At 39.8% G+C, this 14,434-nt stretch overlaps 1 protein-coding gene across 2 annotated transcripts in view; it reads left to right on the top strand.

The window, feature by feature from the left end:
• Positions 1-13,665, top strand: part of slx4ip (SLX4 interacting protein) — a 70,446-nt gene extending 56,781 nt beyond the window's left edge. For both annotated transcript variants that reach the window (XM_061962078.2, XM_061962000.2), the window contains 2 exons: positions 10,405-10,511; positions 10,589-13,665. In XM_061962078.2, coding sequence (XP_061818062.1) covers positions 10,405-10,511; positions 10,589-11,306 — 825 coding nt within the window. In that variant the 3' untranslated portion in view covers positions 11,307-13,665. The remainder of the gene's footprint in view (positions 1-10,404; positions 10,512-10,588) is intronic.
• The last annotated feature ends 769 nt before the right edge of the window (positions 13,666-14,434 follow it).

The raw sequence follows: 14,434 nt of genomic DNA, 5'->3' as shown, positions 1-14,434 counted from the left end.
TCTGTAAAGCACCAGTTCCAATGGTAGCAAAACAGGCCCATAGCATAATACTACCACCACACCTAGCTTGATGCTAGGTGTGGTGTTCCTGGGATTAAAGGCCTCACCTTTTCTCCTCCAAACATATTGCTGGGTATTGTGGCCAAACAAATACATTTTAGTTTCATCTGACATCACATGGACAAAGATAAGACCTTCTGGAGGAAAGTTCTGTGGTCAGATGAAACAAAAATGTTGCTGTTTTGCCACAATACCCAGCAATATTTGAAAAGGTGAGGCCTTTAATCCTAGGAACACCATTACTACTGTCAAGCATGGTGGTGGTAGTATTATGCTCTGGGCCTGTTCTGCTGCCAATGGAACCAGTGCTTTACAGAGAGTAAATGGGACAATGAAAAAGGAGGATTACCTCCAAATTCTTCAGGACAACCTAAAATCATCAGTCCGGAGGTTGGGTCTTGGGGGCAGTTGGGTGTTCCAACAGGACAATGACCCCAAACACACGTCAAAAGTGGTAAAGGAGGGGCTAAATCAGACTAGAATTAAGGTTTTAGAATGGCCTTCCCAAAGTGTTTGTATCAGTATACAGTTGAACCTCGGTTTCCAATGCAATTGCTTGTTAAACAGGGTTCGTAAATAGAGAAGTGTGTACATTGAAGCAATTTTCTCCATAAGAAGTAATATGAACATGAATAATGGGTTTCAGCTACGGATGGATCCGGTACTTTTTTGGCACCGACCAAATCCCACTGGTCCTACAGGGCACCGATTCCTGTGAAATCCAACGGTGCCATGTTATGGTATATGGGTTGCACATGACATCACGTCCAGTTACAGACTCAGCCGGCTCAAACAATCAATGTGCTACCGGGCACAAAATCGCTTTGTCAAACAACACATATTTTGCTCTGTCGTTCGTAAATTGAAACGTTTGTACAATGAGGGGTTTGAAGTCTAGGTTATATTGTACTTCATGTAGTTGTAATGAAGCAAAGCTGATTTGAATATTTAATGTTGTTTTAATTGTGTTCAGACTGCTATTTTAGCCGTTAGTATTATGTGAACCATGCCTGAATATGTTGAGTAGTACCTAACTCATATCTAGGATAGTATATACTGTACATAGTTTGATTAATCTATAAAGCAGGCACAGGTTGAGCTATTTAGATGCTGAAGACCTTTGCACAAGACTTTGTGAAAACAGATTTCAATGACCTTTCTTTAGTCAAGTCCTGTTTAGAGAGTTGCTCCTATGGGGAGTCAGCACCAGCATGGGGAGGGCAGCATGGGAAGGAAGAGCAAGTGTTTAGGATCGTGGTCGTTGTTTTCTAGTCAGGCGCAGAGTGGGCAACTGAGGTGAGTGGCGTGCTGGGCTGCAGAAGTTTGGATCAAAGGCAGAACAGATGTGTTTCCAGTCCCCCCACATTCTGCTGTGCTCTGGACGGGCCTGTGTGTTTACTCATCACCTCAGCACGCCTCAGTTTTTCTCAGCTCACAACAGCCAGCGCCGCAACTTTCCCAAGGATCCGCGGCCATCGGATGCTGCTCTCTCCTCCACCTGGGCCAAATACACAGCTCCATGACACGTGGTTCTGTCCACTCGTTTCACCCTATTATAGAGCTGCTCTGATTGTTTTGTGAGCCCATACTGTTGGGTTTATGTTAATCCTTACAATATGGGTGTATCCACAAACCTCCCTCATCATTAAAGGGATAAAAACTGTCATGCCCATGCATGTTGGTTGACTTTGTTGAAGGAGAGATGAGGAGAGCTTAGACAAACATTGCATTTTTTGGCAATAGGGTGAACGTTAGTGTTTGTGCACTTTGCAGGAGGTATTTTTTTTGTTAACTCGGTGGAGGATTTGTTTGTTTGTTGGTGCCAATTCAAGTTTTTCTGTAAACTTGGTCGTTCCAAAAATAAAGCCTTTCATCCGAAAACTTGTAAGAGGTATTAAACATTTCAACAGGTTAGGAATTGTCAGTGTGTCCGTGTGTGTGCGCTTGTGTAATTGTGTTTGACAGATTTCTGATTTTTTTCTTGCCTGTTTATCACCTTAATTGAAGCTTTGCATGTTTCAAAAATGTATCCTTTATTTAAAAATAATTTGTCATTTCTGGGTGTTAAGAATTTGTGGTAAAACCCAGTGGACCAAAATTCCTGCTAAAAGCTACAGTAATGCTTGAATGTGTAGTTTCAAATTCAATAGCAAATATTTTTTAATCATGAAATTATTGTGTGATTCTGTGCATTACAAGCATATTTAAGTAAAAAAAAAAATCAGACTATTTACCTATTTGTGCTCTACTTTTGAGTGTAGCTGAAGCAACATAATCTCTATCACTAGATTTATCTCAGATATTAAGGTTCTCCTTTTGTTGGCCTACTTTTTTTAAAAGTTATTTCAATGAGTCACCCAGAGTTAGTTTAAGCTATTAGAATCTGCTGCTTGCCTTTTTAAATCAAGTGATTCATTCTCCTCCTTGTGCCCCTTTTCCGGACTTATCTCAATATTCTGCCTTCCATATGCTCCGTCCTGTTTATAGCTCCTAGTGTGGAAGCAAGATGTTTTGGAAGGCATTCACTGTTTGTTTGTTTTTTGGGGAAAAAAAAGAGTTAATGAAGTGAAGGGTATTATATTTATATAGCGCTTTATATTCTAGAGAGTCAAAGCGCTTTACATAGTGAACCCATCATCTACATTTTTAAGCGAAATGTGTGGGCGGCACTGGAAGCAAGGTGGGTAAAGAGTTTTGCCCAAGGACTCAACAGAGGTGACTTGGATGGCGGAAGATGGAAGGAAATCTGGAACTCCCAAGTTGCTGGCACGACCGCTATACCATTCCAGTCACGCCACACCATTTACGATACATAATGGCTATTTCCATAGGGTGGCTCTACTAATTGAGACTGTACATTGTTTTCTTACAAGACGGGGCCACGTTCTTTTGTGCTCAATAGGAGGATTATCTTTTTGTGCTTTTTCTCCACTTCCTTCTTCGGTTCATGCAGGTCCAACTCTTGGAAACCCCTCGGTGATGGACCGTCATCAACCAGCTCTCTCCCAGTCCCACTTTCTGTATATCTATATCTATATATAGCCACTATCTTCCTCTTTCCTTTGTGTTCTGTCAGTCTTGACTATTTAATTCTTTTGAAGTTACGCCGACAGGAACAAACCATCAAACCGTTCTCAGAGTACCTCCCATTGGTTTCTTGTTGTCTTTTCTTTCAAGTTCGTTTTCAAACAGCATTTATTCATAGTAAACGGATGAGAGTTCATATCAAGGCATTGCAATGCAAATGGCTGCTTCCCACGTCTTTCACAGAATTGTTGTTGCTGGGCTGATGGGTAGGGTTGTGTTTGTGTTTGGGTCATTGTCCTAAATCCGAAGCCAGTTGTAGCTCTGTGTTATACGAATAGTGAAAAGGCTGAACTTCTGCCTACAGTCCATGACTCAATGTGTACACAAAGAGCTGCCTGTAGTGCACTTCCTGTGTTTGGATTCTTATGTTAGTGGGCATGATGGAAAGCTTGTGTTGGTCAGGTGGTATAGGACTCATGGGGGTGCCTCTCCTTTTCTAGTTTCCTCTTCAAAACATTTTCATGTTTTCCTTTTTATTCTCTTATCTTGTCCTTTTGTTTCTTGGAGCTGCACCCCAACTCCCACCCTTCGCCACCTCTATTCTCCTCCCCCAGTGTGGCGGCGTCTTCACTCAGTCCACCACACAACAACACCAGTGTGCATTTGCAAGGTCTTTCTCAGTGCAAAGCTGTGATGCCTTAGTTTGCTTGTGCACTTGGGGTCACATTCTCCTTCCTCCAGGAGCTGTCACTGTCACATTATTCATACATTTTACCAGCTAGTTTATTGAACAGCTATGATGTGAATATGAGTGTTTTAGCCATAATAAGATGTGGATGCCGGAATGTACATGCAATGATTTGTTTGTTGGTTTGATTTAAACTGAGTTATGCAAGTTATAATTGAATGCTTGACTGCAGATTCTTTTCAGATTTGTGTTCTAATGTGATAAATTGGCAGTCAATAGAAGGGTTACCATGACATATGGTGCAGATATTCATGTTATCTATGCAAGCATAAATCCTACTGCCTTCGACATTTACTGGCGTTGCAAAATATACTGGATAGGTAGTCAATTTTTACTCTCATGGTTCGCAGGGTTACAATTCTGCTGACTTTAGTAATCCTCTGACATTTAGTGTCATCTATAAATTTCATAGTTGAATACAAAATAAGTGATGGATGGTTGCTTTGCATACCCAATTTTAAACACTAGCATAAAATAGTGATATTGAATCATGCAGCTTACATTATCCGTACCCTTTCATCATTCTCTCGCCAATGATCAACTTTTTGTTGCCCAAAAATCCATACAATCCTGAGTGAACACTCATGTGCAAATTGTGTGCTGTATACGAATATGTCATTACTGTTATACATCTTTCATCCTTGGCTCTAAGCTCTGTTGGATTTTCGCACTCTTACATCAGATTTTTGTGGATACGTCTTGAAGGATCTGTGTTTGGTCTCACAATATTGTCATATTATATTTTCCATTGACTTTAATTGGTCACCGGTCTGGAGAAGGCAGTAACTTGGTCCGCCATTTAACGATGGCTGATCTATAGAATAATCACCAATTTTTCTATCAAAACAGGCGTTTTGACACTAATTAAAAATAGTTTAGAGCCGCAATACATATCACAACTTATTAACTTTTAAAAGTTGTAATCTTTTTTTTATATTTAAGCTTTAAAAATTCTCACAATACAACAAACAGAAGTGCAGTGTGTGTAGCAGATGCTACCCAGTGTAGAGGTGCAATAGTACGTTGTGTAGACCTCACTAACACTTTAAGATCTGCTCTGCATAGCGAGTTCACTTTTTCACATTTTTCAGCTCAATGGCCAGCACTGCTTAATTTAAATCTCAATCAGTGGTGATATGTGATGGTCAATTAAATTCTAGCTGGTGTTGGACCAAGCTGCGCGGGACGGCCACTGTTAAAACACTTCCTGGTGTGACTGTCTAAAGACAGCTGACAGGTTAGAGAAAACTTTCAAAATTAAGTTCCGTGATTCGGCCATATCTGTTCTCCGCTTTGGTGTCGCCAATGTAGGACAGTGTCCCAGGTGTGCGAGGCAGGTATTCCCCCTCAGCTGTTACAGTCAGCTGTTTTTAGATACGTCACACCCATACTTGCCAACCCTCCCGAATTTTCCGGGAGACTCCCGAATGTCAGTGCCTCTTTCAAAAATCTCCCGGGACAACCATTCTCCCGAATTTCTCCTGATTTCCAGCCGGACCTGAGTGAGGACAGCCTGTCGTCACGTCCACTTTTCCTCCATATAAACAGCGTGCCGGCCCAGTCACCTTATAACATCTACGGCTTTTGGAGCTCAGTGCGCAACTGCACACACAACAAGAAGGAGACTATTATATATGTCTCCGTTATCCATAGATTGATCTATAACCCATAAAGTAGGCAGGCACGAAGCTATTTCTCAGCGTGTGTTTATTCCAGTCGGCATGTTAATACACTGACACACAACATCCGGATTCCCATCATGCATTGCTTCAAAACTACGGCAAGTAGTAATGTCCAAAAAAAAATAGTGACAGACAATAGGAAGAGGATGGACAATTCAACCCTCAACACACTCCTTTCCCGCAAATTAAATTTCACAGATGCTGACCATACCTATGCTCCTTCAAAGGCTGTGCTACTGGCTGCAAAGCATTGCACTTTCAAATACAACAATGAGTAGAGATTTATTTTGTGTATATGTATATATATATATATATATTTATATATATATATATATATATATATATATATATATATATATATATATATATATATATATACTGTATATATATATATATATATATATATATATATATATATATATATATATATATATATATAAGAAATACTTGAATTTCAGTGAATTCTAGCTATAAATATTAGGGGTGTGGGAAAAAATCGATTCAAATTTGAATCGCGATGTTCACGGTGTGCGATTCAGAATCGATTCTCATTTTTAAAAAATCGATTATTTTTTTATTTTATTTTTTTAATTGGTTTTTTTGTTTTTTTTTATTAATCAATCCAACAAAACAATAGCAATATCATAAAAATGCAATCCAATTCCAATACCAAACCCGACCCAGCAATGTAATGTCCAAAAAAAAATAGTGACAGACAATAGGAAGAGGATGGACAATTCAACCCTCAACACACTCCTTTCCCGCAAATTAAATTTCACAGATGCTGACCATACCTATGCTCCTTCAAAGGCTGTGCTACTGGCTGCAAAGCATTGCACTTTCAAATACAACAATGAGTAGAGATTTATTTTGTGTATATGTATATATATATATATATATTTATATATATATATATATATATATATATATATATATATATATATATATATATATATATATATATATATATACTGTATATATATATATATATATATATATATATATATATATATATATATATATATATATATATATATATATATATAAGAAATACTTGAATTTCAGTGAATTCTAGCTATAAATATTAGGGGTGTGGGAAAAAATCGATTCAAATTTGAATCGCGATGTTCACGGTGTGCGATTCAGAATCGATTCTCATTTTTAAAAAATCGATTATTTTTTTATTTTATTTTTTTAATTGGTTTTTTTGTTTTTTTTTATTAATCAATCCAACAAAACAATAGCAATATCATAAAAATGCAATCCAATTCCAATACCAAACCCGACCCAGCAACACTCAGAACTGCAATAAACAGAGCAATTGAGAGGAGAGTAGTGAAACAAAAATGAATATTATCAACAACAGTATCAATATTAGTTACAATTTCAACATAGCAGTGATTAAAAATCCGTCATTGACATTATCATTAGACATTTATAAAAAATAAATAATAATAAACAATAGTGTCACAGTGGCTTACACTTGCATCGCATCTCATAAGCTTGACAACACACTGTGTCCAATATTTTAACAAAGATAAAATAAGTCATATTTTTGGTTCATTTAACAGTTAAAACAAATTTACATTATTGCAATCAGTTGATAAAACATTGTCCTTTACAATTATAAAAGCTTTTTACAAAAATCTACTACTCTGCTTGCATGTCAGCAGACTGGGGTGGATCCTGCTGAAATCCTATGTATTGAATGAATAGAGAATTGTTTTGAATCGGGAAAAAAAACGTTTTTGAATCGAGAATCGTGTTGAATTGAAAAAAAATTGATTTTGAATCGAATCGTGACCCCAAGAATCGTTATTGAATTCCCCCCCCCCCCCCCCCCCCAAAAAAAACGTTGTCTAAACACAAGAATTTGCACCTATGTACCCAAAATCAACTGGGAAAAAAACATCCCTAACCAGCTTGAATAAACGGACAACTGTCCATCGAGTAAGTCACTATAATATTGATCATGATACACGCAGCACATCATGCGTGTTAGTACAACTACATACACTGTCGAGCTCGCTGTGTACAAACAAAACATTAAACGTATCATATTGTAATGTGATTGTTCATGTTTTTCAGTCAGTTCAGATGGGTGACCCATCACATTGTGTTGTGCATTACAAACTCAAAAGCCATTCAGCTGCTGACACAGAAGCTAGCTTACTTCTAGCTAATGCCGTCGATGTGTTAGTAGTACGGTAGAAAAACAATTTCTCAGTGTTCGCTTTTACAATAAAATTGTCGCTACATCTTGGTTATTATACAGGTTACGGAAAGTAAATGAAAAATGCATTTTTAGAGTGATTTAGAGGCCGAATGGTTTGCTTCCATTAGCTGCATTGCTAACTGCATTTTACAAGCATTTTTCTCTTTTTAGAATAAAAAAAACAAAAAAAAAACATGTTCTTGTCTCATAAGGACTGTGAACAATAGGCAAAACTAGAAAAAATGCGGGCAGTCCCCTTTTATGAGATATATTATATATTACACCAACAACTATTTGCTTTGTCACCTATTACCATCCAAGCTAAAATAAGTCTTTTTTTTTTCTTCTTTTAAGTTTAGCATAAAATGCATCAAAGTGAGCCCCGCCATGTTTGTTCACTTTTCAGTATGCAGATCTCGGCAGAAACAGTTTGGAGACTGTACCACTAAAAATAGTAAAAAAAATGAATTTTGGAAAATGAGAGTTTGTAGAGCCCTAAGTCAGTGGTTCTTAACCTTGTTGGAGGGACCGAACCTCACCAGTTTCATATGCGCATTCACCGAACCCTTCTTTAGTGAAAAATAAAATGTTTTTTTTTCCAATTCAAGACAAAGTTATATGTTTTTTTTACTGGTGCACAAAATGAACCGTAGATGAATATCACTTTGTTCAAAGAACAAAACCAACACACTGCATGAACTCACAAGAAATGACACACCTGCAAATCCGATGGAAAATTAGAGGGAACATTGTTCGGGGGTATCCATAATACGCCGATAGGGAGAAGCTTTTATTTAGACGATGAGTCGGGTTTGTCTTGACATCCGCGGCAGATGCTCCGCCGAACCCCTGAGGTCGACTCACCGAACCCCTAGGGTTCGATCGAACCCAGGTTAAGAACCACTGCCCTAAGTGTTGTGTTATGCATTACAAGGCAAAGGTGTATAATAATGGATTTATTTAATTAATATTGAAATAATCTACAGTATGCTGAGGTATATGTTTGACTGAAAACGGCCCCGGGGCCGCGCTTTGGACCCATACAGTTATTTGTACTAATGACCCTAATACTGCACAACTAATGAGGTCAGCTGTTACTAAATGTTACAAAAATGTATTAGCAAACATTCCTCTGAAGTTGAACTTTTTGACATTTATGTGTATCAAATAAGAATAAATGCCCTTTTTCATAACGCAATATTAAAGGGGAACATTATCACCAGACCTATGTAAGCGTCAATATATACGTTGATGTTGCAGAAAAAAGACCATATATTTTTTTAACCGATTTCCGAACTCTAAATGGGTGAATTTTGGCGAATTAAACGCCTTTCTATTATTCGCTCTCGGAGCGATGACGCGTCACATCGGGAAGCAATCCGCCATTTTCTCACTTGCGTTGGTGTGTTGTCGGAGGGTGTAACAACACGAACAGGGACGGATTCAAGTTGCACCAGTGGCCCAAAGATGCGAAAGTGGCAAGAAATTGGACGAAATTTGTTCAAAATACGAGGGTGTGGGGAAAGCCGACGAAATGGTCAGTCGTTTGTTCCGCACACTTTACCGACGAAAGCTATGCTACGACAGAGATGGCAAGAATGTGTGGATATCCTGCGACACTCAAAGCAGATGCATTTCCAACGATAAAGTCAAAGAAATCTGCCGCCAGACCCCCATTGAATCTGCCGGAGTGTGTGAGCTATTCAGGGACAACGGACCTCGGTAGCACGGCAAGCAATGGCGGCAGTTTGTTCCCGCAGACGAGCGAGCTAAACCCCCTGGATGTCTTGACTCACACAGTCCCTTATGCCACTGAAGATGATCAAGAGAAGAATATCGACCCTAGCTTCCCTGGCCTGCTGACATCAACTCCAAAACTGGACGGATCAGCTTTCAGGAAAAGAGAGCGGATGAGGGTATGTCTACAGAATATATTAATTGATGAAAACTTTATTCGTTACTTGTGGTTTTACGTAAATTATTATACATAAACTGTGTTTACCAATAATTTACCTTAAAAACATTTATTTTTTTCAATCATTCGAGTACATTCGGGTAGTCTTGTGTAATGCAGTATTTTGTGTCTTTTTAGGTATGGTTAACCTGAGTGCTGAAATCGTGGAAAAATATATGTTCCTAGCGTGCCCAAATTGGGCTGTCTGCACTCTCAAAGTGCATGTTGTTGCCAAATGTATTTCATATGCTGTAAACCTAGTTCATAGTTGTTAGTAATTATTTTATCAGACAGTGTTAAGCCGCTGAAATCCGAGTCTGAATCCGAGGTAATGTCGCTATACCTTGCTGTTTGTTTGTATTGGCATCACTGTGTGACGTCACAGGAAAATGGACAGGTGTATATAACGACGGTTAAAATCAGGCACTTTGAAGCTTTTTTTAGGGATGTTGCGTGATGGGTAAAATAACTTCGAAAAATAAAATAAGCCACTGGGAACTGATTTTTAATGGTTTTAACCCTTCTGAAATTGTGATAATGTTCCCCTTTAAGGGTTTTGTCTTGATGGAATTGAGTTATGATTTTGTGCTTCTTGCAACAGACTATTGCTGTCTGACGCTGCCAGAAAATGACAGCTCTCCGCCATGGAGCCAGAATCTTCCGAGCGATGCCAGGGATAATATTTTTTGTTTACACGGATTCTGTTTGTCCTCTCTAGACCGAGCTGAGCGAACAAAGCAGGTCAGAATATTTTTCCAGAGAGGGAGAAATCCAAGAGTCTTTCAACTGCGCCGCAAAAATAAAGAAGACTGCGCTTCAAAAGATGTAAGTATGATCTAATGCAGAACTTTCCGACCCTTCCAGTCAGACAGGACGCTGGAGTATCTCCTTGTCTTGTTCAGAGCCAAGAAAGCGAGTGTCCAGCAAGATCACTGCGGTCTCAGTGGGGGGAAGCAGCAAAGAGACTGCGTCGAAGAGTCAGGAAGAAGCTTGAAAGAAAGTGCGTCCAACCATGGCGGGACGACCCCTTCAAATATAGAGCAGCAGGTACCGGGCTCTCAGAACGAGGGCTGGGCCAATCAGCAGCCGCCTTCTAATTGTCCTCCACAAAGCATCAACCCAAACTTGGCCTCAGTAGGCATCTGCCCACGGGAAACCAGTCCCAGACCCAGGCAGAGCAAGAGGTCTAAGCCCAGCGATGCAGGAGAAGACACTCGCCCACAGAAGGCCAAGAGGACGGACCTCCAGAAACCTTCAGCCACAGTGCAAACTCAGTCCACTGAGTGCATCACGCAAATATCCAAACAGGACCTTCTTCCTCTGACGCCCCTTCCTCCAGACGAAACAGAGGCTGCGTCCAAGGCTTTCCCAGTCTCCGAGTACAAGAAAACCACAGTGGAAGTGGAGCTGCTTACTCCAGGGAAACGGGACCAGAGGCTCCCCCTCACAAGGAATAACACAGCACAGACGAACCAAAACAAGCTGGCCACAAGTCTGAGGGGCCTATCTGTCAAGCTCGCATCCTCAGGCTCCTCTATTGGTTCCAGATCCACAGGCGGGGAGGAGGGAAGTCAGAATGTGCCCAGAACCTCCAGATTACGACGACTGAAGAGGTCCTGAGGGGGGACAGACGAGCTACACTAAAGATGCCTGACGCCATAGAGATAGATGTGAAATTGTGTCAGCACACACACACACACACACACACCGCTTACGACAATTACTATTCTTCTCACACAAAGCCACACATGCTGGCCCATTACGGAACACATAATTGATACATGAGCCTTTTGAGTTATGTTTTGTCAAATACTTGAAACAGACTGCCTCCACCCATAAGTAGTGGTGGTCAAGAGAGGCTTGCAAGTGAAAGGCAAAAACCCTTAATTGGAGTTTAGACTCGGGTTTTGTGTTAAAGATCGGGGATTTCAGACAGGCAGGAGCCATGCAGTACGTCATGGCTTTCAGTCTGAAATCCTGGCTCCTACGTGTCTGAAAACTGTCCACTTTCTCTGCTGAGGCTCTGCTGTGATTGATGGCTGTTTTTCCAGATCAGTTTTTTTGAAAAACTTTTCATTTATACACCATTTTCATTCATATATAAATCTGTACTTCCTAAAACAAACAAGACCAGTCTTAAAATGTCTTGACAGCCAGCGTCCACTACAGTGGACATATGTGTTTTACACAACAGGGCTTTTTTCCCCAAAAATGTGGACATTGTTTTGTTTTTTTTTGGTCAATTGTCCACTGCGGTGGACATTTGGCTAAATGCCAAAGTCAACTGCAGAGGAAAATATTTCCTTTTTTCCTTACACATTGCTGTGCAGAGTATGCAATGTCTTGTACTGAAATATGGGCAGTTTGATTTGGAAGTAGCTAGAACTAGCAGCGAGATGACACCCTCACACCAGCCTGTCAGGGTTTCATCACATTGGCAATGATCCCTGCAGCCCAACAATATCCAATAAGGACTCCTAGTCTCATTCAAGTGCCTTGATGCTCCTTCATGACATGTCACCCCATAATATACTTTTAATAAACCTCGGTTTTACTGAATGATGGTTTATGATCGGAATAAATCCGTTTTCCCAGGAAAGAAATGTCTCCGCATCTTTGACAGGCACATAAATTGCCTTTTCGTCATTCGGAAGAAAGCGTGGTGATATATGATGATCCGCCTAATATCTGACACACACACGCACACACACACACACACACACACACACACACACACACACACACACACACACACACACACACACACACACACACACGCAGTACAGAAGCCTAACGCTCCAAGAACTTTGACAGTAAATGTCTGTCCAACGACACCAACCAACAGATCTGTGGCTTCCTCAGAAGGTGCTTACGTAATCAAAGCTGAGTAACACGCAGCAGCCGAATGGGAGAAAGAACCAAGTTGTAAAAAAGGTGGTGACAATCCATTTAATCCACAATCTGCAGAGGAACTTTGTCACCTCTGTTACAACACAGTAATACCTCGCTTGTAACTTGTAATCCCTTCCAAAAGATCTGACGAATATCATGGATTTAATGTTCCAATCTGTTCCAGACGTCCAAAGATATGAACACATTTAGGAGCCAATAACACATGATTGAAACAAAGAAAAATACAAATATATCGTTTTTTTCCCAGACGCTTTAAACCCTGCGGCCTATAAAACAGTGCAGGTAATTTATGGATGTTTCTTCACTAATGGCCATTATGTTTTGTATTCAACACCAACCGAGACATTGAAAAGCTGTGTTGTTGTTGGTACTATGGCGCCATCTTTTGGACAAGTTCGCTCACTGCAGGTGCCGCCGGTTGAAAATGCATTTCCTGTTTTGTTCCTTGAATTTGCTATTCGCCTATAGCGTTTCTGCTCGAAAGGATTCTTCATCACTCCAAACAACATTTGTGAGTTTTACAATACAGCTAAAACAATTCATACTTACTAACCTGTCCCATGTGTGATGTCGGTACCAGTGTTTTCATGCATATTTGTACGTGCTATTGTAAAGTAATCAAGCTAGCGTTGTTAGCTTGAGCTAACATGTTGTGTCTGTTTAGCTGTTTAAAGTTAAAGTACCAATGATTGTCACACACACACACTAGGTGTGGTGAAATGTGTCCTCTGCATTGGACCCATCCCCTTGTTCACCCCCTGGGAGGTGAGGGGAGCAGTGAGCAGCAGCGGCGGCCGCGCCCGGGAATACTTTTTGTTGATTTAACCCCCAATTCCAACCCTTGATGCTGAGTGCCAAGCAGGGAGGTAATGGGTCCCATTTTTTATAGTCTTTGGTATGACTCGGCCGGGGTTTGAACTCACAACCTACCCATCTCAGGGCGGACACTCTAACCTTCCACAGCCATGAGGATGACTTCTGTTTTGCTTGATCAGCCGTTTTACTGCCGTGTGACATTTTTTTGGAAACATTTAAGGTATGTAAATAAACATTTACAACATTTTACGTACGGGTATATATATCTGTGTCTTACTAATATAAATATTTCTGTCTAAAATGTTGTGGGTGCGCCTTGAATAGTAAGGTAAATGAACTGAATAAATTAACATTTTAACATCACGTTGACCTTTTTTTGAAGACTTATTGTTCCACCAAGTGATTCTTCCCTGAAGTGAAAACCATCGGTGATCAACCAAGCCAAGACGGCTGTTGTGCAGCAAGCAAACTATTTGAGTACAAAAAAGGCTTAAATCTTCCTGCAGAAGGGAGCAAAAACTCAAACTATGCAATGGAATAGATCCTACTTTATCAAAAAAAAAGATTTGACGAGTGATATCAAGGGTTATACGTCGGAAAAGTTTGAAAAAGCATGGAGGTCTACAACTTCTTTGTGTGTGGCTAGCTCAAGGAAATTGGTATCAAGACTCTCCCGGATAAATATGCATCGTTTTTGCTCGGCTAAGTTTGCATGTTATGATATAACTTAGTGTCTACTGCCATGTTTGTTACTGTTGTCAATCAAAATATAACTATAGATGTCAACATTGTGTATGTGCTGAAATATTCATTTATGAGCATCAAGCAAACAATCTGAAAATTCCCGTCGTATCAATTCCTAGATATGGTCGAAACTATTTAAAGTGCACTACGTATAATAAACACAACATTATTAATATTGCTACTACGGATAATTTAAACAAAAACTTGTCAAAACAGCCCAATACTTATAATATGGGCTTTTTAAACATAAGATAATTGTCTCCCAAAACGTTATT

Source organism: Nerophis lumbriciformis, linkage group LG02 (assembly GCF_033978685.3).
Source record: "Nerophis lumbriciformis linkage group LG02, RoL_Nlum_v2.1, whole genome shotgun sequence".
NCBI lineage: Eukaryota > Metazoa > Chordata > Actinopteri > Syngnathiformes > Syngnathidae > Nerophis > Nerophis lumbriciformis.
The sequence above is the reverse complement of the archived record's forward strand: the minus strand, read 5'-3'. Positions and strand labels throughout refer to the sequence as shown.